Source organism: Xiphophorus maculatus, chromosome 3 (genome assembly GCF_002775205.1).
Source record: "Xiphophorus maculatus strain JP 163 A chromosome 3, X_maculatus-5.0-male, whole genome shotgun sequence".
NCBI lineage: Eukaryota > Metazoa > Chordata > Actinopteri > Cyprinodontiformes > Poeciliidae > Xiphophorus > Xiphophorus maculatus.
Genome location: NC_036445.1, coordinates 2118939 through 2146485, shown reverse-complemented (window position 1 = coordinate 2146485; position 27547 = coordinate 2118939). Strand labels below are relative to the sequence as shown.

The following is a 27547-nucleotide window of genomic DNA, read 5'->3' as shown; positions in this document are numbered from 1 at the left end:
AAATTCTTTGTTTGGTCACACTTTATTTTTAAACTGAGAAAACATTTTGGTGCATAAACAAAGAAAAAACAAGGAACAGAACACAGAATGTGAAATAAATTCACTGGTACAAAAATACACTTTATGATAACTTAAAATTATTCAGTGACCCACAATATTCATATGTGTTTACAGATTTTTTTTTGTTTGTTTGTGCTCTTGGAAATAATATGGATCGATTTCCTTAATCAAAGCTGTAAAAAACACAAAATAAAAACCTTGTTTGAAAACAGATCCAGACCAGACTCACCACAAGATGGCGCCAGTCAAACGGGGCGTGGTGAACAGACACTTCCTTTTTCGCAACGACGTTCTTCTCTGATTCCAATTTGACGATCGCCGAGCTACAGTACAATCTGTCCGCAGCAGCACGAAACCAGTTTAATTGCATCCTGAAAAGGTTTGTCGTCTTTTATAAACCAAATAGGAGCGGTTTAAACAGAAACAGTCGATTCCGGTGTTTATTTCGCTGAAGTGTGGCTGTGTTAATCCCTTACTGTTTTCCTTTACTGTGTAGTAACTGCTAAAGGCGAGCTAATGTTAGCTTTCTTAGCGCCGTGATTTTAGATAAAGGGTGTTGTTTTCGGTTTGGTCAGGTTGTTTTTTGTTTGTTTTACACGGGAATAGCTTTTTGTTTGGACTCGACGGTTTTGTTTGGGGAGATGTAAGGAAGATTTCAGCGGGTTTGTGGGAAAGAGGGAGGAGCCGTGAGGCTGCAAACACACAGACGGATCTTCTGACTGCCGTTGACATGTGTGAACTGTAGTTCCCACAACGTGGACTCATGTATGAGAACCAGTACTTATTTTTTTACTCGAGAAGTCAAAGAAATTTGCTCAAGTGAAAACAAATCCTTTGAATATTTACAGTAGTGAACATATATTGCGAAATACTCCCAGTGATAATATCTTCTGTGCTATAATATTTGTCTTGTGTTGACCTGACCTTTAAATGGTACAACAGGTTCAGCTGTTTAAAAATATTAGAATAACAAAGCTTGTGAACAAACAGGAGTTCTCACTTGTATCTGTGTTTCACACATCTTTGGTTAAAATGTGAATATTTGGCTCAGGTAAGAGGAGCAATACTTCATAATAACGTTACTCAAGTTATAGTAAAAACTACAGCAGGAATGTCCACATTTATTGTCGTATGGGCCAAAATCGTTGAGTCAATAAAATAAAGATAATTAAAAAAGTCAAATCAAGCAAATGAAGTAGTTCTTTTTTGTAGTTGTAGATCTAAAAAATGAAACTTTTTGCATGTTTGATGTATTAAAATAAATGCATGTAGTTGTGTCACTTTCTGTCAAAATGCTTGGTTTATTTACCCAAGTTTAATAAATTAGATTAATATTGATTTGGATGCAAGTGTCGCCTTTTTAGTAGCATATTTATTATAAAAGCTTGGTTATAAGAAGTGAATACTTTGGGTTGCTGTAAACAAAATTATAGTTTTTACCTTTATCACAAATAAAAAGTCTCCATCTGCATCAAGCCTCTGTGCTGCTCAAATTTCTGTCATTCTTGAATTGCAGTTGATGGGCCGCACAAAATCAGTTTAAGGGCCACAAATGACCCCTGGGCCACACGTTGGACACCCCTGAACTACAGTGTTGCAAAGCTAGTCTTAAAAGTAAATTTTTCCCCAAAATGTTACTCAAATGAGCAAATATTGTTCCTACACTCCTCTGCTCATATTAGTTTTGACTTGGCGACTGTAATAAAGGTGATTTAAGAAGTAAAGTTACATTTAAATAAAACGCTTAGCAAGTTAGTGACTTCAAAAATGTTTGTAAGAAATGTTGATATTATTTACTGTTTTGCTACATTCTTTGGGACTCGTGCTATCTTTTACATCCTATATATAGGAAGATAAATGTGTCTTAGCTATTTGTCAGTTTGATGAATCATTTGTCTACATTTTCCAATCAATATCCTGCTGAAACACCCAGTTTTTAGGTTTCTAACTGAGGTTTTTATTTAATATTTAAAATGTCCCGGTATTTTAAAGAGCTCTACCAAGATTCTCATGTTGTGTGAAAGAGAAGCAGGCCCACAGCATCACAGATCCTCCACTCTACACTAAACTCTGCACATTAAATGGTTTTATGTGTAATAATCTGCCAGTCAGAATGTAACTGATACCCCCGCTGTGTTTCCCTGTGGATAATTTTACATGAGTGGGCTTTTTCCTGTAACTCTTTTGCAATTTCTGGTTATTTTTAGATTCCTGGATTAGAATCATTAGTGAAACAATTTAGCTGCTAATTTCATTTAAGTCACTTTTAGGAAAGCAATGCTCTTGTGAAGTTAGTCTTGAAAATGTTTCTAATAAGATTAAAGATTAATAATAGATTAAAGTTCATAATCTATTATTTTACATAATCTGTCATTTATCACATGTCATAAAGAAGCTTGTCACAATAATAAATTAATCACATGATAAATAAATATCAGCTTGATCATTTCTGATTTGATTATTGATATTTTTTAAAGGCCAATTTTGTTTACATAGATTTAATAATCTATTTAATTTATGGTTTAGATTGTGTGGTATTTGTTTCAATTTTATTTATTGTTTTTAATTGTCTTTTTTTATATTTAAAATATCTTCCAGTTCAAAATTTGCGTTTATTGTTCTTTGAGATGGCAAACTTTCATTATTATGTCGTTATCATGTTATTACTTAAAAATAGTCTCAATAATATTATCGTTTATCGCAATTTATCATCCAACAAAATGTATTATGTATAAATTTATCTATTTTTATGTGGTAATAAATGTAAAGGTTTTTGATTTTCATTTGCATCTTGGTCACAAATACTTTTATCCAGATTGTGATTTTTATTATACTAATATGAAATCCTGTTTTTACTGCACACAGACTGCTGAAGGATTCCTTTTTTAATCATAAATGTACATTTTATTCCTTCAGGAATCGAGATGTTTTACACATGTGGACCCAATGAAGCCATGGTGGTGTCTGGTAATGGATTCCTGCTTATTTCCTGCAATAACACAGGATGTTTAGAAAATCCTTTCAGTAGCTGCTAGAAACAGATGATACTTAATGGCCGTGTTTATAAATGTGTTCTGCTTTTACTGAAGGTTTGCGATCTAATTATTTGCTCACATTGGATTTTCCAGTTTTCTTTAATATACTGCGACTAACTCACCTGTATTGTGAAATGAATCTATAACTGATCTGTTTCTGCTTTCTCTGGATAGTGAAGCAGCTGGTTGTTTGTCACTAATCAGCACTGTAATGTTAAATGATTTCTCTTTTTCCCCACCAGGCTGCGGCCGTTCTCCACCTCTGATGATTGCTGGAGGAAGAGTGTTTGTCATCCCGTGTATCCAGCAGATCCAGAGGTGAGACGCCTTCTGCCTCTGTGGTTCAGAGTCTCTGGCAAATTAAATGGAGACAAAAGAGAGCACATGCATGATCAGAATATGATCATTTCTGCTTCGTCACGCTTGCTTTGTGTTCTACTACCGCAGAATCACACTCAACACCCTGACTCTGAACGTGAAAAGTGATAAAGTCTACACTCGTCATGGCGTCCCCATCTCGGTCACGGGCATCGCACAGGTGAGCGCCGACCGTTGTGTGGTAGAAATGCTTTATAATCAGAAAGTTTAACATACTTGTTCTTTAAATCAGCTTCTGTGAACATGTTTACTTTTATGTACAATTAGTGACTTTCAAAACATAAAAACTCACTGATCCTTTTAGCACGACGTCAAACTTCATTGTATTTAATTGGAATTTTAAAACTGCAGTGTGTTAAAAATTGTTGCACAAATCTAAAATATTTGATCCCTTGACTCTGATACCACTTAATAAAATCACTGTTTAAGGCATATGTAGTTTATGAAAAAGTTTCAAGGGATAAAATTAAATTTGCAAGGCAATGTGGAAAGACAAGGAACTTCTGTGACTTTTTGTTTTACTGACTCAAATCTTACTAAATATTTTCCCTCTTTTAAACCTTTAGTTTCAGTTTTAGCTAAATCTTTTTCTTTTTTTGTCCCAGGTGAAGATTCAGGGTCAGAACAAGGAGATGCTGGCCACAGCCTGTCAGATGTTTATGGGGAAGTCTGAGGCTGAGGTCGCTCAGATCGCTCTGGAGACCCTGGAGGGCCACCAGAGAGCCATCATCGCTCATCTGACTGTCGAGGTCGGTCCGCCAACATCTTCACATGTTTTCACTTGAACTTTAACGCCACATGGGTCAGAACTATGTATTGTGTTGTAAAATCTGTGGTAATGTTTTGCTTTCTGTGCAGGAGATCTACCAGGATCGTAAGAAGTTCTCTGAGCAGGTGTTCAAGGTGGCCTCCTCCGACCTGGTCAACATGGGCATCGGTGTGGTCAGCTACACCCTGAAAGACGTCCACGATGATCAGGTTTGTATTCTCTAAATAAAAGTCAAACATCTGGAAGCAGAAGACATCTGCTGGCCTCTAATGAAAGCTCTCTGGCTCAGATGGTTTCCGCTGCTGAAGAACTTGAGTGACTGATTTTGACCCAGCTAACTCCCAGCCTCGTTTAGGCCTAAGTGCTTCAGCGGTAGTAGAACCATTTCTTCATTGGTTTGACTAATGCACTACATCCGAAAGACTGCGTGTCCGCTCTCTGGGGTTTCAGTGTGTTAAAGTGACAAACTCATTTAACGCTGGGAGCTTTTAGGGAGTTTAAATCCTTCTCTGCCTATTTGCAGAAGCCATTTTAATTCACACAGTTATAAATTCCCTTTTTGTTTTGTTGCACAATCAGCACGAGGTTGGATGAAATTGGTTGATTTTGAATCTTGTGACTCTTTATGTGTTGATGTTTGGTTCTTATCCTCATGAAACTCCCGATGATTGATTTTTATTTACTTACTTTGTCCACCAAATTTTTATTTTAAATCTCCTGGTGCTGCCTTTATGGCACTGTTTTAACAAGATTCCTTCAGAAGGTAAATAGACCTACAGCATCTCAAATTGTTTACTGTACCTTACAGGGGGCACGTTGTGTTTTTCCACGTTTCGCACTTTGTTTCATGTGTCAAACTTGAGGCCCGGGGGCCAAATCCGGCTCACCATAACCTCTTATGTGGCCATTTAGGCTCTAGAAAAAGAGATACAGTTGTGTGCCTAAATATTTTATCTGTGGAATCAAAGCAGTTTCTATCTGAATTCAATCTGAAAAAGTTTATTTAACTTTAAAAGGGATTCATTAGATGCAGATGCCAATTTATTCACATTTTTACAGTCTAATGGGTAATTTTATTGAGAGCATTCATGATGCTGATTTGACCTGAAATAAAAATGAGTTTGACACCACTGCTGGATCTTCAAATATTGCATTTTATTATGTGCATTTTAAACTCCAAGAAGTTTTAAATAATCTTAAATGTTATTTGACATAATTATTTGACTACAGATGTGGGCAGTTTTAGGCCAATATCTATTTTTTGTAGCTATTTCTTGAGTTTTGGAGGTAAATAGGACATCAGGCTAACCTAAATGGTATGTTTTCTTGTCTTTCCCATTTTGGAGAGTGGCCATGAAATATTATCGTGTCAGTTCATAGCCAGTGAAAACAGGAAGTGACTGATTATTTAAACTTTCCTAGTTCCACCTATGAATGTACTAAATTTAAAAGTATAAATAAAAAAAATGCTTCTTTTACATTTTTATAGGAACTTGTTTGGTTTGTAAGGTTGTTTGTGTTTTCTAATCTTTCATTTTCTGTCTGCTCTGCAGGATTACCTTCACTCTCTGGGAAAAGCCCGGACAGCCCAGGTCCAGAGAGACGCGAGGATCGGAGAGGCTCAGTATAAACGCGATGCTGTTATCAGGGTAAAGAATTACAAATCTGGAAATAAATGGTGAAAAAGAATATATTTGGAATAATTTCCTCATGATCTGTTCCTGTCTCGCTGGCTGTACGCAGGAGGCTCATGCAATGCAGGAAAAGGTTTCTGCGCAGTACAAGAACGAGATCGAAATGGCGAAAGCTCAGAGAGACTTTGAGCTGAAGAAAGCAGCCTACGACATCGAGGTCAACTCCAAGAAGGCCGAGTCAGAGATGGCCTACCAGCTTCAGGTGCCTACAGCACCACAGTGCACTACAGTTTGTAAACGACACATTTTATTGCTTCAGCCACATTTAAAGGGGAACTATAAGGCAAAATTCACATTTTGCATGTTTTTGAACTTCCATTTGGGTCTCCACCTCTTCTTAAAACAGCCCAAGAGTTTAAAAAACACCCAGCTGTTATTTGGCAATAAGTTGATGTGTTTTGGTATCTGGAAAATGAGCCGTCAAAAAGGAACCCCAGTGAAGCCCGATCGGTTACCTAGCAACTCAAGCAGAGCTTCAGCACATTTGGTCAGCTGGTTTTACCGCTGTATGCTCTGTACAATGGCTGCTGGAAAAGAGAAGCGTTTTATTGTTGACTTACCATCCAGAAACCACTTGCTCCATTCTTGTTGGTTGTGCAGGAGGCTCCCCTTCTGCTTTTCAAATATGTACGGTTGCATGTTTGTGCATCTGTTTGCAGCCATTTTCATATGTGAGTGTAATTGTTGAGTTGGGGGCGTGGCCAGCAGCAGCTTATTTGGATTTAAAGTGACAAGATGCCCTAAAACAGCTCATTCTGAAAGAGCTCAAAATAGGAAGAGCTGAGCAGAATTAAATCTCACAATTTTGTGCAAAAAATTCAATGAATATGTTTTGTATAGACCTTATCCTAAACTGTTCAAGGAAGCATAATGGGTCACCTTTAAATGTCCCACATCAGGTGGCCAAGACCAAGCAGCGCATCGAGGAGGAGAAGATGCAGATTCAGGTGGTGGAGCGAACGCAGCAGATCACGCTGCAGGACCAGGAAATCTCCCGCAAAGAGAAGGAGCTGGAGGCCAAAGTTAAGAAACCTGCAGAAGCTGAGAAATACCGGATGGAGAAGTTAGCTGAGGCGCAGCGGTGAGCAGCACGCCGCCATTTTGTTGAGTTCATTGAACTGGGATTGAAAGTGAGCATTTTACTCGTTCTGTTCTTTTGTTCAGCCTGCAGCTCATCATGGAGGCTGAAGCTGAGGCAGAGTCGATTAAGGTAAAAACTGACAATTACGTATTAATATTATTATTAATTATAATATTATGTTTGGTTTTGTGAGAAGTGAAGGTCTAACACTTTGTTAGAGCTGTGGTCTCTAATGAGCGTCTGTGTTTTGTTTTTTTTTTGCTTTCATTCAGATGAGGGGCGACGCCGAGGCTTTCGCTGTGGAGGCTAAAGGTCGCGCTGAGGCAGAGCAGATGGCCAAAAAGGCCGAGGCCTTTAAGCAGTACAAAGATGGAGCCATGGTGGACATGCTGCTGGAGAAACTTCCTCTGGTCAGTTTAACTCTCTCTGATAAAATAATCTAAACAAATCTTAGAGCTGAGAGAATAATCACTTAATTAGCCAAAAACAAAATTACTTTTTAGTCCTCTTTAATTTTTATTTTGAGCATGATGGAAAGGACATCAAAGGGGTGAGAGAGCTGCAGTAAACTCTTGGCATTAATTATTATTATTACAAATTATAACCATGAATATGAAAAGAAAGAAGAACCAAGCTAACTTTAGCCTGAGATCTGAAAACATCTCGCTGTGCAAAGATCCTCAGCAGAGCAAGATGTGTGTTTACTGTATGAACCAAGGCAGATTTACCTTTAGAAATACAGCTGAAACCAGAAGTTTACATACACCAAAAGACACATTCACCTCTTTTTCTCACTGTCTGAAGTTAAATCAAATCAAACTTCTACTGTTTTAGGCCAGTTAAAATAAAAAAATTACTTATATTTGCTAAACGCCACAATAATGAAACAAAAAATTTCAGATTTATTATGTGGAAATATTTAACTATGTTCCAAAGGGACAGCATGGTTATAAAGTGGCTCATGGAAAATAAACTCAATGTTTTGGCGTGGCCCTCCTAAAGTCCTGATCTCAGTGCTGAACGGAGTTTATGGTCAGATCTGAAAAGGCGCGCGAGCGAAGCGGACTTCAAACCCGACTCAGTCCTGTCAGGAGGAACGGGCCAGAAGATGGAGGAGGAAAACCAAAAAGTTTGAAACAAGTCATGCAGTTCAGACGCAAAACTACCAAATAAATGTATCTAGCTCCAGATTTTGAAGACATAATTAGTAAATCTGACATATTTTCTCATCATTGTGGCATTTAGCAATTTAGGGATGTTAGATGATGTTCAAACAACTTTATGAAACCCAGACAGCCCGCTTTGTAAAATACACCAAAAATATTGGATTTTTAACCTTTTTTGATATTTTTCATTCCTTAAAACTGTTGATTCTATCTGAAAACATTTTGTCATTTTATTTTAAATTCCTCATTACAACCAACACTTATCCTTTTTGCTTTCTCTGATGACGTTTTGCTGCAGATGGCTGAGGAGATCAGCAAGCCGATGTCGAAGGCGCAGAAGATCACCATGGTGTCCAGCGGCGGCTCAGAGGTGGGAGCCGCCAAACTGGCTGGGGAGGTTCTGGACATCATGACCCGGCTGCCAGAGGCTGTGGAAAAACTCACAGGAGTTGAAATCTCACAGGTGCTCCTGAGTCCGATCTGTTAAAAAACAGATAATTCACCTGACTGAGTAAACTGAGAATGCTGATTTCTTATTTTCCTCTGATTCAGGTCACTTCGAAGGCGTCCCGTGTGCGTTAGGAAGGGTGATCATCTGAGAGCGCCACGCCTCCTCCTCGTGTCCAATCTGTACCGTCGTTCTTCTCTTGTTGTCTCTCCATGGACGTTTCCCCTCCTTTCTGTGGCTTCTGCTCATTTCCTGGATGTCTGCTGTTTTTCTCCCTGTCGTTACCAACCACAGAAACACTCGGATGTTTTTTGGGCCCGTTGGAGTCGTAGCCGCTCAGCCCACTGTAGCTCAACATGAAGTCAGAGCTGCTGCCTTTTTATACCTGATTTTCAATATGCAACTTCTTGCCTTGTGGTTTTCCTCATCGTTCCTGCGAAGGAGCTGGACCACTAAACCATCACTCCTCGGAGCAGAGGTCACTGTGCCTTTTTTAATTTGTAACAGAACGCAAAGTGCTTTAGCAAGTTCAGGGAGCCCGAATTACACCTGCTGCTACAATGGAAGAACTGTCCTGTCACTTGAAAAGCGGCTCCTCTCCCCTGTTTGAATTCAGGTCTGAAATGTAGGGAAATCTATCAAATTTTCCATTTGTTTACTATAACAATTGTCGCTCTCTATGTGGTCCTGACTGTTGATTATGTAGAGCTCTTAAATCAGGGCTGTTAAACTCATTTTCCTTTTGGGCCAAATCAAGACTATAAATGTTCTTAAAGGGCCGGTTGTGCCAGAATGTGTTGATGAAACCCATTAAGCTATTAAAATATAAATAAATTCTTAAAATTAAACACTGAACATATTTTCAGTCACTCCAAGATTTCACAATCTATTTTTTATTTACAATAAAAAACTTTTGATTACTCACCACATCATCCCACATAAAGTAAGGCTGAACCAGCTAATTAGTAGAAGTATAGTAGAAATACTGCCACCTGCAGGTTACTTAGAGCCAATGGTTGACAAATTTTTGCGAAAAATTTGCAAAAAACTCACAATTATGCGTTAATGTGAAAAAGTGCAGGGATTTGTTGATTGTACGCAAGTTTCCAATTCACAAAAAACTGGAGTGATAAACTGATACAATTTGTCAGTAAACAGATAAAAAGTGCTTTGAATTGATTGATATATTTAAACTTGCTGCTATCTTGGCTGTTCTATTTATGTGTCCCTTTAGAGTCAAGAGGGCCACATAAAAAGCTGTGGCGGCCCAGATTTGGCCCCCGGGCCTTGAGTTTGACACATCTGTTTTAAATCCTCTTTGGTAATTAAATTACTAATCACTGTTAGCGTTGTTGACCATTGGCTACATTTCTTACCAGTTTGAGCTGCAGGCAGAGGGATTTCAGTCTCAAAATGTCGGCAGAAGTGTTCGATGGGAGCAAGTTTTGAGGTTTTCCTGTTCGATGGGAGCAAGTTTTGAGGTTTTCCTGTTCGATGTGTTGACAGTGTCTGGCGGTTGCAGAAAAGCGTGTTGTCTCTTTGCAGCAGCATTGCTCTCTTTGAGGTCAAAATTCTGGGGTTTTTTTTTTAGACAGAATCTGCACTAACTAATGTCACAATTCACACCTCAGCTTATGTATGTTTTTTTTTCTTCTTGGAGTTTAAATTGGACTTGGGATGTTTTTCCACTGAACCTTTAAATGGTAAAATCGTACAGAATATTTGAGACGTTAGCTGAGACCTGTTCTAATATAACTACAGGTGTATTCTTATTTTTTTTTTGTATGTGTATTAACTACCAGTTGCATCTGTATCAGACTTTATAGACTTTTACCCAAAGGTTTTGCATCAGTAAGCCTTCTTGCTGTCGATGTGATTCTTGTGAGGAATGCTTCGAAAACGTTTGTTGCATGGCTACTTAAACTGACGTAAACGTAAATCATATTTAGTATGGAAGTGCTTGTACTAAATAGTCTGTAGTGAACGATTAATAAAATGTTTAACTCACCGAAAACAGCCTGGTGTTTATACACAGTGTGAGCCCGCTCAGTTTTATTTGAAAAGGGTAACTTTAATAAAACATCTACAAAAATAGAACAGCAATGAATAACAGCTTGAAGGTAACAAGCGTTTCTATAGCAACGATGAAAATGTGACAGGGAGTTATCCATATATTAGCAAAGAAAACTGTAATCCTGTCCTTTGAATATGTACATACTGTGAAAATCAGAACAGAGAGATGAAATCAGACAGATTGGGAAGAATTATAGTAAAATGTTACGTACAACCAACTTCAATATTATAATTTTAGTAAAAGGGACAAAAATGTGTTGGTCGTCACCAGATTTTAAAATTGTGTTGCTACAACCTGAACCGAGACACATTCTTAAATAAATCGAGACGCCGCAGAGACTCAACATGTGGGAGTTAACTGAGTGCTGAACAAATACATTTGATCAGGTATTTATGTGAAAACTGACGTTTTAGCAGCTTGCTAATGTGTAATGGTACCAGTGACCTGAGAAAAACATGTTTTTGGCCATCAAATTGAAGGGTTATACAACCATTTCTGCACAATTTGGAATCAGATCATTCAAATAAAACCATTTCAGATTTTATACACCTCAATCTGGACGAGGGATCTTCAATACAACATAATTAGAAGGCTGAACAACAATTGGATGGACATTTTATATGGATATCGACACAATCATCTGTTAAAGAAAAGAGCTTATGCTAAAAACATCTGGTGCAGTACTGCTTGAGGAGAAGTGTCTCAAGAAATCAGCTAAGAAATCCCCAAATTTCAGTCAAATTTTGAAATTAAGCTGAATAATTCAAGTCATTGCCCAGCTGAATATCAAAGTGTTCACAGTAAACCGACTCTGTTCTGGTTTGGCTCATTGAAATATTGTTTCAGGACCTTAGAGAGGATAAAACTTGTACCAGCATGAAACACAAATCAATCAGGTTTTCCGATGTTTTGTTTAAAGTAATTTTAAAACACTTTTTTTGAAACAAACATTTTGAGTTGAAACCATCAATAACATGAAGGACTTCTATATATGGATGATGAAGGTGCAACAGCGCCACCTTGAGGCCAGTGGTTCGCTACGGCTTTAGTGAGAAGGAGATAATTTTCTAGATCAAACTGTACCTTTACACCCCTGTGTAGGGTGCTGGTTTGCTGAGTCTCCAAGCTATTGCACTAACTACATTTCTCCTCTTCACCAGACAATCCTCCTTATAAATTGGCAATACATTCATCACACAGTCTCTATTTGCCAACTTTCATGCGCTTTCTCTTATTCTTTCATGCCATTTTATTTTATATTCCTCGACTTTTCTTTTGTGAATACATATAAACTGTTTTGCTCTTCAAGCCTGAACACAACTGAGATGGAGAAATGTGGCAAATTCAAGCAATGTTGGAATAAAATGAACCAAGGCACCCCAAACAGGATGGAGGTCTTCAAGCTATTGCTGCTACAGCTTCTTAATCACAAATAATGATGCAGTAATATGATTGTGTTTATTTCAGGAAATAATCTGGTGACGACCAAAAACAACATCTCTTGAAATCCCTTAAATTGAAAGCGAGTGTACAAACTTTTTACTATAACCAAGCTAAAAACAAAAAAGAAAGGAAAAAATGAACTACAGTGTATCAAAATGAATGAAATGGCACAACCCATCACTAAACATGTATTACTTCACAATCAGGGTGATCTCAGATTTACAGTGCTGTACAGACGGTAAGGTAGAAGCACTGGTTCCACCACGGTCAGCTCACACATGGATCAACGCAGAGATCGACTTTCACTCCAAAAAACAAAACAAAAGAAAAAATCAGGAATCCCAGAATTCCCCGTTTGAATAATGCCATAAAATTACAGTGATATAAAAGAAAATTATATGATCAGTAACATCTCAGCGCTCTGAAAGCTTACATAAGATTGCTGTTTGGATCCAGAATGCCATTCCAGGTTTTAAAACAATTTTTTTTACATCTAATGGTTTGGCAGAGCAGGGGAGGGGAGAGGAGGTCTCGGACGTTTTCACACCTCCTGCTAACATGCCAGACATCTGTGCCATAAAAAATGTCAATCCATGTAGCTAGATGTCAGTTTACTGTTGTGACACACAAGAAGCTGCAGGAAGTTTTATTTCTCTACATGATGGACCAAGCAGTACGGCTGGAAGACAAGTAATGTTGTCTAAAGAAAACATCCCGGCCTGGCTAGAAATCTGACAAACCTTGAATGTGCTATGAAACAAAATAAAAATAAAAGTTTGTTAAAAAGGTGTGCACAGGTTATTGCAGCGTTTTACTTTTTTATATTTTCTACTTTCACTGATTTCTTTCTGCTTATTTAGTTGAAATGTACAAGATGAATGCCATTTAAAGGCGGAAAAAAGAAGTTTTTTAAATAATTTATCATATTTTTTAGGTAACAAAAGCCGGGCATTTTAACAGGAGAGTGTGCATGTTTGAGATGTGTGCCCTGATCAGAATCATCATTCAGACCCATTACAGAGACGAGTTTCATTACAGTCAGGGAAATGCATGTAGGGTAAAGTGCTGCTGATTTGTGGAATTTTAAAATCGATCCTTTTTGACCGAGTCGCAGTCAAATAAAGAAACGATGATAAGAAGAAGAACACCTGATAAGGTGCCTGAAAAGGAGTCCCAGAGCAACGTCTCTCTGACGGAAGAAAAACAAAACAATTATTTGTTAATTTGCAGCTGCAGACTCTCATCTTCTGCGCCTTTTTCCTCTTGTTTGGCGTCGGGTGCATGATGGAGGTCAGATTGTTACGATTAAAGACAGGAGACTCAACGTGTTCACACTGACGAAACGGGGAGGCTGCTCCTGCCTGGTCCACGCCTCTTTATTTCCCCACAAACACTGTGGATGTGGGTCACTGGGCGAGAACGTGGGGCTGAGATCAAATGAAGAGACGTAATAAAAAGTAGGCCGAAGGGGACGTAGCTGGGAGTAAGCTCACTGAGTTACAGTGCATGCTGTGAGCTATAAATACTAAGACAATCCCTGTGTGACCTTTCACCTCCAAACAACAGGTGTTCTTCGTGATATGAGCGTATTCACCTGTTAGTCCACAAATAACATTTAAAATGCTGAATAATTTGAATGTTTCAGACATGAAGCTGTAATTTGTGCCACTGATTCCTGCATATTAACTCTGCAGCATTGAATCAGAAGAGACACGATCTGAAATGACAGAAAACTGATTTGAAGACTGAACCCACCACCAGTTACTACGTAACGTAGCTGTTACCTACTAAAAAGACGTCTTTTGGGGGGTCTGAGGTGGAATAAAAACCGAACCAGCGGTGTCTCAGCCCCACCCGCCCAAAAAGTACAAAATACAAAAGCGAGCAAACCCCACTGTGCCTGTGAACGCACCCTCCACCACACCAGCCCACTTCACCGCTCAAGCAAAAAGGTCAACTTTCTTCCTGTCGTTCTTCTGTCAAACCATGTTCATGGCGTCCTCGGTAAGAAAGGAGTGGATGTTGGCGAAAGATGGGCGGAGCTTGCAGTCTCTGTTCCAGCAGCTCAACATGAGCTCATAGAGACCCTGAGGACACACGGCCGGCCTGCTCAGATACACCTGAGAGAGAAAGAGACGCATGTGATGAACATCTCTGGATCACTCTGGGTTATTCTGACTAGCTTCATTAGTAGTCAACTCAAAAACCAGTTTTTTTCCAAATCAGTGAACGCATCATATCCAAGTGCTGCCAAGTCAGGGTAGCCATTTACTCTTCTGCTCACATTAAAGGTGACTTATTATACTACCTTAAACAGATCTATGGCCTAAACAAAACATGTTCATTACATTTTCAGGTTTCATTCTGATCAGTTCTGAATATTTTGAGATCCTTTCAGACTGAGCTGTTTTAGGGCGTCTTGTCACTTTAAATCTAAACGAGCTGCTGCTGACCGCGCCCCCAACTCAACATTTACATGTCGAAATGGCTGCAAACAGATGCGCAATTATACAACCAAACATCTTTGAAAAGCAGTAGTTGAGCCTCCTGCACAACCAGCAAGAATGCAGCAAGTGGTTTCTGACATGTAAGTCAAGAACAAAACACTTGTCTTTTCCAGCAGCCACTGTACAGCACATATAGTGGTAAAACCGGCTGACCAAATGTGCTGGAGCTCCTCTTGGGTTGCTAGGCAACGGTGCAGCGCCCATCGATTGTGACTAAATTGGAAAGGTTTTGAAATGGCTCAATGTCCAGACTCCCAAAAAATTTAACATGAACATATTACCAAAAAACAGCATTTTTTTATATGCTGTTTTTAGAACCCGAACAAAAGCACAAAAACATGCAAAAAGTGAATTTTGCATAATAGGTCCCATTTAATCATAAACACCATATTTAATTGAAGAAACTGACTTTTTCTCTCACTTGTATTTCCCATAGATCTATGCTAACCTGTTCAATAAAGCATGGCAGGTCACCTTTAAGCACCTTAAACTTGTAAGGACAAAGTCAATGCTGGCAAAAAATAACACAAAGGCCCGTCTTGAATGATTCCAAATACTTTTGTGAAAAAAGTCTCTGGACTAATGTGTGTTTTTTAGGAGTCAAATCACTTTCTAAATGCCCAGTTTCAGTATAAACCTGTAGAGCTGTGCTCATGTTTTTGTCGTACCTGTCTGCCCTGGTCTCTGAAGAACTCCCCTGCGTTGTCGATGACTTGTTCATCTGTCAGGTCGGAGTACGGCTGCTCCTGACAAACGCTCAGCATCTCCCACAGAGTGACCCCGAACGCCCACACGTCGCTGGCTGTGGTGAACTTCCCCTGAGGACACATACCAACACACACACCTGAACCTCTGCCTTCACTGTCACGACCTCCATTAGTGTCACAACAACTACGAGCATCATTATCATAAAAGGTGAATCTGATGGAGAAGAATAACACGTCTAATGGGTTTTTTTCACATGTGAGTGCTTCATTTTTGAGTGCATTAGTTTGTTTTCCAATGTTTTATTTGTATAATTTTACTATTAATGGTCCAAAAAGCCTTGACCTGAATTAAAGTGGTGAAAAATTGCAATGCAATTAAAAGAAATGACAGCTTCGTGTTTTCTACACAGTCTGGAAAACTGAAATTTAACCATTTTTAATTTCTGAAAAAGTAACAAAAATAGCATCCATCATGCAAATCCAGTTATCCTTGGAGAGAAGCTGGGGCTTCCAGCCTGGACCAAGTTAATGCAGGACCACTAAGAGTAAAATTATACAACTAAAACATTAAAAAACATCACAGGACAACACAGAGACACACAGGACAAACAATCTCACACTCACACCTAAGGACAATTTGGAGATCAGTAACCTGACATCATGTTTTGGACTGTGGGAGGAAGCAGGAGTACCCTGAGAGAACCCAAGCATGCACACTGCAAAAACAAAATCTAGTATTTCTGGTTTAGTTTCTACTGCAAATATCTTAGTAGGCATGAAATAAGACAAAACCAACTGACATGTAACTTGTCAGTAAGAAATGGGAGCTTATTTAAGTCAACAATTTATCAATATTGATGAAAAAAGTTCAAGTTATAAGTAATTATCTGCCAGTGGACATTTTTCCCATATTACAAGTTAAATTATTTGTTCCACTGGCAGATTATTTCACTTATAACTAGATAACTGATTGTTCTTCAGGAAGATGATGATTTACTGAGCAACACATACAAACACAATCAATATTACTCAATAAAAGATGAGGAATTATTGAGTATGATTGTTTTTCTAGTCAATATCATCATAAAGCTGTTGAAGTTCATTCTTCTGATGTATCTCCAATATATTTTTTGATAAGGTGTTCCTTATGAATATAGCTCTATTTTAGGCCATGTTCAAAGATGTCGGCCTTGCATCTGTTAATCCATCCATGTATTCAGTTTTTTTCAGCCTCTATATTTAAATCCTGAACTCAACAGAAACATCTGCCCTGCATTTATCACAAACTTTTGTATGTATGCATTAAAACCAGTGAGACTCCAGAAAGTTCAGACTGGAAAAGTCTCGAGTTGAAAAACCATTTACAGATAAAACTAAAAACAGTTCATGATAACCTGTGAACACACAGACCATCGTGTCCGTCTGCCTGCTCACCATGAGGATGCACTCCCAGGCCATCCATCGTATCGGCAGCACAGCTCTGCCTTGGATCCTGTAGTAGTCTCCAGCGTACAAGTTTCTGCTCATGCCGAAGTCGGCGATCTTGATGTGACGCTCTCCGCCTCGATCCTCTCCGCTCTCTCCCTTCTCACCGCCGACCAGGCAGTTACGAGTGGCCAGATCCCGGTGCACAAAGTTCAGAGAGGACAGGAACTTCATCCCTGATGCGATCTGGCTGGCCATGGAGATGAGCGCTGGATAACTGAGGACAGGAGGGAAACGTCAGGAATTGTAGCTGAGGATGTTTACTTTACAGTTTTCTTGAATAGGTAGGATAGCTCTGTAGGCGATACAAAACCAGACTGAGCTGATATAGGGTGTCTTGTCACTTTAAATCTAAATAAACTCAAAGTTTACAATCACACGTGGAAATAGCTGTGAACAGATGTGCAATTATACAACCGTACATCTTAGAAAAGCAGAATTGGGGCCTCCTACACAATCAACAAGAATACAACAAGTGGTTTCTGATTGGTAAGTCAACAGCACAACACTTGTCTTTTCCAGAAGCCATTGTACAGCACATCCAGCGGTAAAACCAGCTGACAAAACATCACGGAGCTCAGCTTGGGTTGCTAGGTGACGGGGATGGGCTTGGCTGGGGTTGCTAGGTGACAGAACAGTCCCTGATGAATATGAGTCAACAATCAAAATGGCTCATTTTCTAGACACCAAAAAACATTAACGTATTGCCAAAAAAAAAAGATAGGTGTTTTTTTAAGCATTTGTGCTGGTATTCTGAAACAGTAGAGACCAAAATGGAAGCACAGAAACATGCAAAATGTGACTTTTATGTAGTAGGTGCCCTTTAAGTTACCTGATGGTTGGCGTATTGTGTGAAGGCCCAGTTTTGTCCAGCAGGACACGCTGGGACAGATACTGGTTCAGGTCTCCACACTCCATGTACTCGGTGACCATGCAGAGAGGATCGCTGCTCACACACACTCCCAGCAGCCGGATGATGTTTGGGTCCTTCAGGCGAGACAAGATCTTCACCTCCTTCAGAAAGTCATTCCTACGAGAAGAAAAGGAACGGATCTGCTGAGTCAACAAAACAAGTTCGTACAAAAGTCCAACATAAAGCGCCAGCTCTCTATATTTTGTTTGAAAAGCCTCTACTATGAAGAAAACCACAGATAAGCAGATATTTTCTCAAGTTTCCTTTGTTTACTGAAGATCTTTTATCCAATTTAAGGCTAAACTCAACAGCAGTCTTTATCCAGAGCAGACATGTCTATTCCTGCTGCCTCAGTTAACGTCTCTCCCACTATGTTTTTGGTTCATTTAATGCCTCGTTGTCCAAACAACATCTCTTCACTTCTCCATTTCCCACCATAGGAGGCATTTAACTTAAGATTTTGAGCTGGTACCAGCTGCTTGCAGTCATGGCCCAGCAGCTCCTCAGGAAATCAGCCATAATCTCCTTAATTAAGTCAACGACCTTCTTTAAGTCAGTTTTAGTTTTTTTTTTTTTTTTTTAAAGAAACCTAGATCATTTCATGACTTATCAGTTTTATTTTGCCGCTTTAGTGAAAAACGTAATGTGAATAATGAACCATAAATATTACGACTCTGCACAGTAAAGAGGTATCACTTATCCTGATCTCAAAATATCTGGCAAATACTAAAAAAGTATTTTTTTTGGAGCAAAAAAAATGTGTTTATGTCTGTACATTAAAATCCTGAGTGGTTGACAAGTTGACATTTATGTAACATTTAATGTTTGACTTTTACCCACTTTTAAAGTAAATTGCTCACAAAACCCCTATACACTGCTTTGGGCTAATCGTGAAAGATATAGTCACTAAAATTGGTGCATGTGTTTATTTAATCTAATTAAGTTCTGAAATAAAAAGTTTATGTTATGAACTATAGTTTATACATGTGGTACTGTAATCTTTTTAAAAGTATATATTTTTAGATCTATATGTATATATGCACACACACGTTATTTAGGTGCTGTAAAAAATAGATGAAGTACTGTAGAAAAATGTAAAAAAAAATTTTTTTAAGTATGTTTAAAAAAAATACAAATTTGATTTACAAATAAAAAAATTACTTTGAATTTCTATTTGTAAAGTACAAATATAAAGTAAAAAATGTAACGTAAAAACAAAAAGGAAAAGTAAAAAACAAATAGATTCAGGTACTGTGAAGAAATTTCAGATTTAGACATTGTAAAAAAAAAAGAAGAAGATATTTAGGTACAGTAAAAAATTATAATGCAATGTAGAAGCCGGTATTGAGGTTTAGTTACTGTAAAAACAAAATGATACAAACCTGGCATTCTTTGAGGCATCTGGGCGCAGTATCTTCACTGCGACCAGAAGAGGGCGCCCTTTCCTCACATTAAAGGGGAACTCCAGGATCGGGAGGTCCAGAGGGTTCTCTATTTCACACAGGTGAACCTTTAAGCACAAGAAATTAAATTCAAATTAGAGGACGGCGATCTTTTCACCCAGACATTTCCTCCATCTTTGTCGGTTCTCACCTCCCCGAACTGTCCCTCCCCCAACTTCTCCTTGAAGACGAGACACTGGCGCGGCAGCTCCGGCAGCGGGAGAGCGTCGGCACCAGGACTGGAAGAGGCCAAGGCCGGCACCGCGTAGGTGTTGTTGCCGCTGACCCCCTGCAGACTGACGATGTCCGCTTCTGCATAATGCGGGACGCTGGGAGGCAGCGGCGGGGAGACGGGGGGAGACAGAGACGGATAAGGAGGCGACCCCGGATAGGGAGGGGGCTCCTCGTGTGCAGAGGGGAAGCCTTTCTCCAGGTCCAAGTCCAAACCACAAGCTGGAGACAAGAGGCAGAGGGGGCGGATGAAAAGACGAGATAACTGAGAACAACCGAGTGATTTAAAACGGCCGTCTGCAGGAACAGAATCAGGAGATAAAAGGTCAGGCGACTTGTTTTGAAGGGATAGTTTGGATTTTCAGCTGGAAACCAAATCCAATATTCAAAAAGAAAAACATAAGCAATCTAAGATAAGTGAAATCAAGTTTTCCACAGAGCTACCTTTCCTCTGTCGGCCCGGAAAAAGGTTGTTTATTTTTACAGAAGAACTGATGATGGTCCTGAGCACAGCTGCAGGCTCATTCATCTACTGGGAGGCTGAGCTGGAGCTGAAATTATGCAGCAGAGCTGTCATCCTGCAGAAATATCGACACACCCCTGCACATTGTGAAGGATTACAATTCTTGTGAATGTATTCCCCGCTGCGGCCTCCTGCAGCCCGGCCAGTGCATTAATCATTGTTTGATTCAGCCAGCTGACAGCACACATTCACCCTCCTGTGACTTATTTTATTCCCGTGAGAGACTAAAATAATTTATAATTTCATTAAATCCATCTTCCTGCATGAATAGCAGGTATGAACCACTTGTTATTGAATCTCTCTTTGCTCATTTACACCATATCGAACTCCTAAATTAAAACTAAATTTGAACCTGCATCCTTACCCGCTGATAAAACTGAAACACTTCGAAAAGATAATAATTTTACGTTTGATACCAGCGGCTCCCAAAAGGTTCAGACAGCACTTGAGTCATGGGCTTGTAGGGAGAGTGGGACCTGAATGCTAAGTTGTTTTACCTTTGAAATAATAATGAGCCTGATAGGAGAATGTTCAACCTAAATTCACACGCAACTGCAGCCATTAGATCACAATACTGTAACTTTATCATATATTTGGGAGGAAAAGCAGGAGTCACAGTGACTCCAGTAAAAAAATATTTTACCATCTGTCATTATCAACTGGATTTAACTACAATGTGTTTTAACAAGGATAAAAATGGGATCGCTTGGATTGGTCTGGGAAGGTAAAATAAAGTTCAACATCCTCGCTGTAGAAGTGTGCAGCTTTGTTTTGAGTCTTGACTTGGCAATACTTTTCCACCTGCAGCATCTTGTCCTCAGCTCTCATCAAATGACCTCACAGGTTTCTGCTAAATCTGGTTTTCTAGTTCTAGTTTGCAGCAGGAGTGTCAAACACATTTTCACTTTGGGCCAAGTTCAAAATTATGAATGACTGAAAGGGTCGTTTATGCTAAAACATTAATAAATTGCCTGCATTCGATTAGTACTTATTAAAATTAAATAATATTGAACATCTTTTCACACTGATCAGTCCCTCCAGGTTTTCTCAATTGGTTTTGTGATTTTTCGTAATCAAAATGCCCGATTTTCTGAGGCTACTTTAGGAATATTTGCAAAAATTTTTGTGATATTTGATATGTATGAAGGTTAAACATGACCTTTTGTTACTCGCCATGTAGATCACAGATTACAAGACTGAGGCAGCAGAAAGAAATACTGCCACCTGCAGGCAAGAGTTAGGAATCACTTAAAACAGAATTTAATTTTAGTCTAAAACAAAAACTTAACATGTTTTCTACCAATTTTGTAGAATATATGCAATTAACTTACAATTATGCATTATGCGCGGATATGTTTATTTTGCATCATTTTCAAGATCTGGGAATTTCAAAAGAAAAAAAAACGAGGGACTGGATGATGTAATTTGACAGTACACAGACAAAACCTGCTCTGATTATATTGCTAAATTAATATTTAGTCACTCAAATGTGAGGTTTATTTATGCATCCCTAAGGAGTCAGGAGGCCCAGATTAAAAGCTATCATGGGCCAGATTTGGCCCCCGCCCTTCAGGTTGACACATGTGCACTGGACTCTTCCGAAACTTTACTTTTGTTCTGGTGAAGTCGTGGTTTTGCTGATTTTTGTTGTTTGGGACTCATTGTGATGATTTCTTGCAGACATCTGATAGTTTTGGGACAAAAAACTCTGCAAACTACAGCTTTAGACGAACGATACCAGAAAGATCCTGCAAGGACAGCCGAACTTCACTTCAGGTCTGCTGCTGTTACAAGAAGATTATTATATAATTAGAAATAATTATTTGTTTTCTGGGTTATTGATATTCATGATACATCTCAGATTGAAATTAATTGGAGATTATGTACTGAAAATGGACAGTTAACTGAAAAAGTAATAAAAGTTGACCAGATGTTGCTCCTAGAGGAGTGGTCTTTAAATAAAATAAAGGTCAAACTGGGGTAGTGTAAATTACTCCCAGTTTCCCAGTGGGATGTCCGACTTTGGAGGGTTTTACTCATTATTGCACACTGAAGAAAAAAAAGAGAGAATCGATCTCCAACTTAAAAAAATAATTAATTTGTTACACATAGTCAGATTAAGTTGGTCAAATTTATATTTGTTTAACATGACAACTTAATAAATGTAATATATTTACTTACATAAACTTAATTTGACTGCTTGTAAAAAATTAACTCAATATATTTTAGGATGGATCACCCGTTTTCTTTTTCACTGTATACAATATGGTTGTATTCACTCATAGACTCAATCTTTGGCATATCTTTTATTTATAAAATCATATTGGAACTATTTTGTATTTGTTTACATAAGTACAAAGTCTACTGGGAGACATTCTCTGCAATGTGAGAACTTAATTTTCTTTTGGTAAAAATAAATCCGAACTGAATTAAGGAAAATTCTGAACCTTTCAGTTTTCTGGTCCAGAAAACTGCTTTTTGGAACCAATTATAAATGTATGCATAAACACATGAACCTTTAGATGCTGTTTTCACTAAATATTATTAAGGCGACTCTTACTGATTTTGAGAAGAAATCATCTGTCTGTAAATTTTTTAACTAATTTATGTATGACTGCGTTAAGTTTGTGCTGTAAACTCTGTGCTGCTGCCAGTTTTGGCCAGGATTCTCTTGCAAAACAGATTTTTAATCTCAGTGAGATTTTCCTGGTGAAATAAAGGAAGTTGTAATTTCCCAGTTCTGAGTGCAGCTGGAACGCAGCATGATAACCTGGTGCTACTGAGGCGTTCACAGAAACTAAACTCAAAGTAAAAAACATAAATAAAAAAAGCTCTTTGTGAAACTTTCCAGTTCCTTAGAAACCAAACTATCCCTTCAAACAAAGGAAGGAGTTATGTGATGAGTGAATGAGAGAATGGGAAGGTTGCATGCAGAAACAAATTGTTAATATTTGAGAGAAAATCTTCTCCTGCCTCAGCGTTGACAGGTCGGTAAGTGAGTGGGAAGCAGGGGATCCTCCTGACTGTGCCGGCCCAGTCTGAGGCTTCTTACCCTGGGGCACATTCAGGCTCTTTTCCTGAGCCTGAGCCGATCTCGGGACGACTACGGCTCTGGAGCCTTTTCTGTGATCTGGTAGGAGCACGTGATAGGCCGGATTGTTTAACAGCAAGGCTACAAGGTCACAGACACACAAACACACACAAACGTACAGAACGAGGTGGGGCACACAAACAAAATCATAACATGGAACAAAACAGAATCATGACAGTGTTAGCGTGTTCATGTACATACGAGGAATCATAAGGGTTTTCATTATGAGCACAGGAAGGAAGAACATCTCAGGCAAGTTAACACCACCCAACATAAAAAACTGACTGCATGGGATGTTTGTTACTCTTGTTATTTCAAACTAACACAGACGCCTAGTAAAGATGGCATGCCAACCTCCTGAGGAACAATGCAAGCAAAGGAATGCATTTTTTCTTCTTTAATCCTCAGCTTCTCCTCCCTTTTCTTCCCTCTCTTTGGAACAATAGTTCTTTTGTGCCCCCTCTGCACCGTGCATCTTCTTGCAGGCAGTCTTCCTTGCAGGATGTTTGATTTGATTCACTTTTGTTTGGTGTGGTGGGATATACTGCAACGCCACAGTTTTCTAGATAGGCACGCCACATCGGGAGTTTTCCTTCTGCTTTTGTCCCATCTCCAAATGAGTTTGCAAAATCACAAACAGGCATGCAAACTGAGCGATGTGGTACAAACCACAGGCATGAGTGCAGAAATTTAAATACGGTACATATGGAAGGTGGGATTGTTGTCACATTTTCTGCTTATTTATTGCCAGCTGGTATGTTTTGCATGTTTTCCTGCCTGTCAACATGTTGCACAGAACAGAGCATTATTTTCTTGCTTTTTTGTGATCTTTTGCAGTCATTTTTATTTAACTGTTCTTCCAGTTTTCTGAGGGACTTTTACTTTTGTTTCTTTAGACTTTGGCTGCTTTTTTACTCATCTGTCCAGTCCTTATGCCAAATCAGGCCAACTTTTAAAAACAGCTCTTCTCTAGACATGGCCTGTTGCAATAAGCAATAAATCAATTATCCGCATGATGAATTAAAGTGAGCTCAATCATTTCTATTTGCATGATTTATAGTTTTTCTCTTTTCTAGCTCTTCCTACCAAAAACGTTCTTCAGTCTGGAGCTTTTGTCTCAAATAGCCCTTATTTGAAGGACAATTTTGTTACAGAGGCTTCAGTTCCTATTTTATTTGTTGTTTCTGTAATTTTGTTTATTTATTTTGGATAATTAAAATATTTTCCAGATCCAGTGTTAAATGTTCCTTAGAATTTCAAGTTTATTGAGCTTTGAGAATTTGTCCTTGCATTATTATACCTTTACCGTTATATTGCTTGAAAATGGTCTCAAAATAAGAAAATCGTTCATCGCAAAAACGTCTGGGACAATTTATTGTCAAGCAAAATTTGCTATTGTGCACTGCAAAACCACAAAATCTTACTAAGTATTTTTGTCTAGTTTCAAGTGCAAATATCTTATTTCACTTGAAATAAAACAACAAACTTACAAGAAACTTTTCAGCAAGATATAGGAGCTTGTTTTAAGTAAATAATTCCTTAATTTTGATGAAAGTGTGCTAGTTCCATTGGCAGATTATTACAAGAAGACATTTATTCCATGTTAAATTACTTTTAAGTTAGTTTTGTCTTATTTCAGGTGTACCAAGTACACTACAAACTAGACAACTTGGTAAGATTTTGTGTTTTTGCAGTGCAACAGGTCTAAGACCGCTGTATCTGTGAAAATAGTCCCTGTGGCTGCAGTCTGCAACATTTCAAAATATGCAGAAAAAGCTTCTTCAGTCAAATGTGCTGAGCTGGGTTAATTATCATTATTTTTGTACATTTTAAATCTCAGTAGACATTTATATTGAGGGTACTTCTATTTATGTCATGATAGCTTTGGACACACTGTAAAGTTTCATTCCAGGCCAAACCAGCACTAATGCGATGCTTGATAATCAGCCAAAGAAACGACACCCAGTAAAGAAAAAGCCACATGAAGTTCACTTTAAAGCTGCTGAAATTAGACGTGCCGTTTTCTACATTTTCCCTTTATTAGGTTGTTTATACGTTTTGTCCCATTCACACTGCAGCCAACTCTCTTTGCTGAGGTCAGATGTTTTGTGCAGTTTTTCACATTGTAATTTAAATGCAACGACATCAGACTCCAGTGTGAACAGTTCTCTGTTCTTCAGCCTTTAATGCAACACATGTTGTGATGTTGCCACACTTCAGTGGTGTGAATGAAATGTCGAATAAAATGCAAAGCGACCATTAAGACTGAGGTCACGTATCCAATTTAGGATCAAATATTAAAGCCGCCTTTCTTTGATTTTAAGATGAGTTTTGTTTGATTCAGAACATCAATAATAAGAACAGATATGGGCCACATAGGGGCAAAACGGTCAGATTTTGGCTGAATGTTGAAAGTATCTGAAAAGGACTAATGAGTGAAAAAGCAGCGTCAGTGCACTAAAAACTTTAAAGAAACACGCTCCAAAGAAATGTCAAGAAGAAATAATGAAGAAAAAAGGTTGACTTGAGGCTCTGAGACCACTTTATGTCACATTATTTATGTTCAAAAACTGACTTGGAAACATTTTCTCCAACACACAGATTTAATATTAAAGGTAAGCAACATTTAAACCCCTCAGTGTAACTTACTGGTGCTGTCCCTCTGGTCTCTGGGCCGCAGCAGAGCGCTGGGCTCCTGATATTCCCCCTCTGCTTCTCTGTCCTGGTCCCGGTCGTCAGGAAAAGTGTGTATGCGCTGGTACCGGCTCGAGTAGCTGTGTGTGTTGTTGATGACCACGTTGTCCGAGGGGACGGACAGATGGACTCTGAGCTCTGAGCTGGACAGACTGCCTTGGGCCTGAAAGGCAGCATGAAGGAACCATTAGGGCAGAGGGATGCTCAAATCCTGGACACAAACTTTAATCGCTGACTGATTAGCAGCGCAGATAAATCCAGATGGAGACGGGCTGGTTTACTGCCAGTTGGCTGGCAGCTGTTCTCTCCAGATATTATTAACTTAAACTGAATCAAAGCGACGGTTTGGCTTCATGAAATAAAATATTTCCAGCTTAGAAATTACACCGTAGAGGTCCAGATCCTAACCCACCTTGCCCAGAATCTTTTTCCAGTACTGCCTCCAAAGAATGACAACTATAACAGCCAGCAGCAGCAGGATGATGCCCACCAGGCAGCCAATCAGAATAGCTGTGTTACTGCCGTCATCTTTGGCTACAGGAAGTCCCGCCCTCGGAGTAAAGGCGGCAAATTCTTGAAATAGAAAAAAAAAAGAAAATCAATTTCAGTCAGTTTTTTATTTATATTTGACATCAAAAACTTGCCACTTTTTATGGTTTCAAGGTTTTGAGTTAAAGAAACCTACAGCAGAAAAAATATGCGTGTCAAAGTCACTTTATCAATCACAGGTGAGTCAATTATTTACATTCACCAGCTGTCGTTTCTGTTTTGGTTGAGTTCGTATCATCCAGTCACACCATGATGTGTTTAAATTGCATCTCTATTGTCAATTACAGATGAAGCACTTGACAGAAATCGGAATCTGACATTGTATAAATGCAACCAGATCATCAAATAAGCCCCAGGGTTTTGGACGTTGAAAGATCCTGCAGCATTAGGACCAGAAATTAAGCATCAAGCTCATAAACAGTCCATTGATTTGAATTTAGCATCACAGCATTAGTATCTAGTTCAACACAAATGTCTCAGCAATGACCCAATGACATAAATATATCTCTTGCTATGGTATGCTGACTCTCTGTCTACGCTGAAAAAGATTCAGTGATCTCAGCATGCAAGTGACAAGTTCTGCCCTTTTCTGATTCATTTCTCTTTTAGTATTTAACCATTCGCTGAAGACTTGGAGCACCTGCAGAGGGATACTTTGATTAAACATTGATGCCAAGATGGTAAGTAGTATAAAAAACAAGAAAAAAGATGGTTAAATCACAGAAAAACAAACTTACTCTGTTGTGACTCACTATACTTCATCATTATACAGACACAATACAAGTAAGAGGCACGTCATAAACATCATTTATATACATATGTAATTGTTGCCATATGTTTTATTCTCATGCAAAACACATTTTTAGAAAGGGCAATATACATGGCAGAAAGAGAAACTACGTTAGTGACTTTATTGATTTACCAGAATGATTTTTCTCATTTTGTGGTTGTGCCACTGAGCAGTCTTGGTATTTTTCTGTAACAATGCATTAAACTAGTCCCAAACTATGACACTACCTCCACTGTGACAAACTATATTTTTATGACTTAACAAAATTAAGTTTCCACATATAATGAGGCATATTTGTAAAAGCAGCATTTTCCAATTTCAGTGACTCCTGTTGGTTTTTTTAGTGACAGATGTTTTGATGACTAAGGGTTTTCTTTGTATCTTTTAGGTTTTCATGATAAGTTTTCAAATTAGATTTTTTTTCCCCAGAACGCCTACGCGCATCAGATGGTAATTTATTCCATCGG

General features: G+C 38.6%; 2 protein-coding genes across 6 annotated transcripts in view; one reads left to right on the top strand and one right to left on the bottom strand.

Annotated features, from left to right (window-relative positions):
* Positions 1-347: 347 nt before the first annotated feature.
* LOC102233057 (flotillin-1) lies at positions 348-10645 on the top strand. Its single transcript, XM_005798743.3, has 13 exons — positions 348-439; positions 2977-3027; positions 3338-3413; positions 3543-3633; positions 4079-4222; positions 4332-4451; positions 5796-5891; positions 5986-6138; positions 6836-7017; positions 7101-7146; positions 7290-7427; positions 8482-8646; positions 8736-10645. The coding sequence occupies exons 2-13, from the start codon at positions 2985-2987 to the stop codon at positions 8763-8765; spliced, it is 1284 nt and encodes a 427-aa protein (XP_005798800.1). The 5' UTR covers positions 348-439; positions 2977-2984; the 3' UTR covers positions 8766-10645.
* The window catches only part of ddr1 (discoidin domain receptor tyrosine kinase 1), an 86862-nt gene continuing 69587 nt past the window's right edge, over positions 10273-27547 (bottom strand). For 3 of the 5 annotated variants that reach the window (XM_014468682.2, XM_023331245.1, XM_023331243.1), the window contains 9 exons: positions 26154-26314; positions 25697-25904; positions 23009-23128; positions 19354-19655; positions 19143-19270; positions 17680-17877; positions 16797-17064; positions 15324-15473; positions 10273-14268 (listed from right to left, as the gene is read on the bottom strand). In XM_014468682.2, coding sequence (XP_014324168.1) covers positions 14128-14268; positions 15324-15473; positions 16797-17064; positions 17680-17877; positions 19143-19270; positions 19354-19655; positions 23009-23128; positions 25697-25904; positions 26154-26314 — 1676 coding nt within the window. In that variant the 3' untranslated portion in view covers positions 10273-14127. The remainder of the gene's footprint in view (positions 14269-15323; positions 15474-16796; positions 17065-17679; positions 17878-19142; positions 19271-19353; positions 19656-23008; positions 23129-25696; positions 25905-26153; positions 26315-27547) is intronic. The other 2 variants (XM_023331244.1, XM_023331246.1) reach the window with 2 other exon arrangements.

Excerpts from the sequence above, each read along its gene's own strand:
- LOC102233057 (XM_005798743.3), top strand. The coding sequence starts at position 2,985 with ATGTTTTACACATGTGGACCCAATGAAGCCATGGTGGTGTCTG. Across the intron at positions 4,223-4,331 it reads TCGCTCATCTGACTGTCGAG|GAGATCTACCAGGATCGTAA; the intron begins GTCGGTCCGCCA and ends CTTTCTGTGCAG. Across the intron at positions 4,452-5,795 it reads AAGACGTCCACGATGATCAG|GATTACCTTCACTCTCTGGG; the intron begins GTTTGTATTCTC and ends TCTGCTCTGCAG.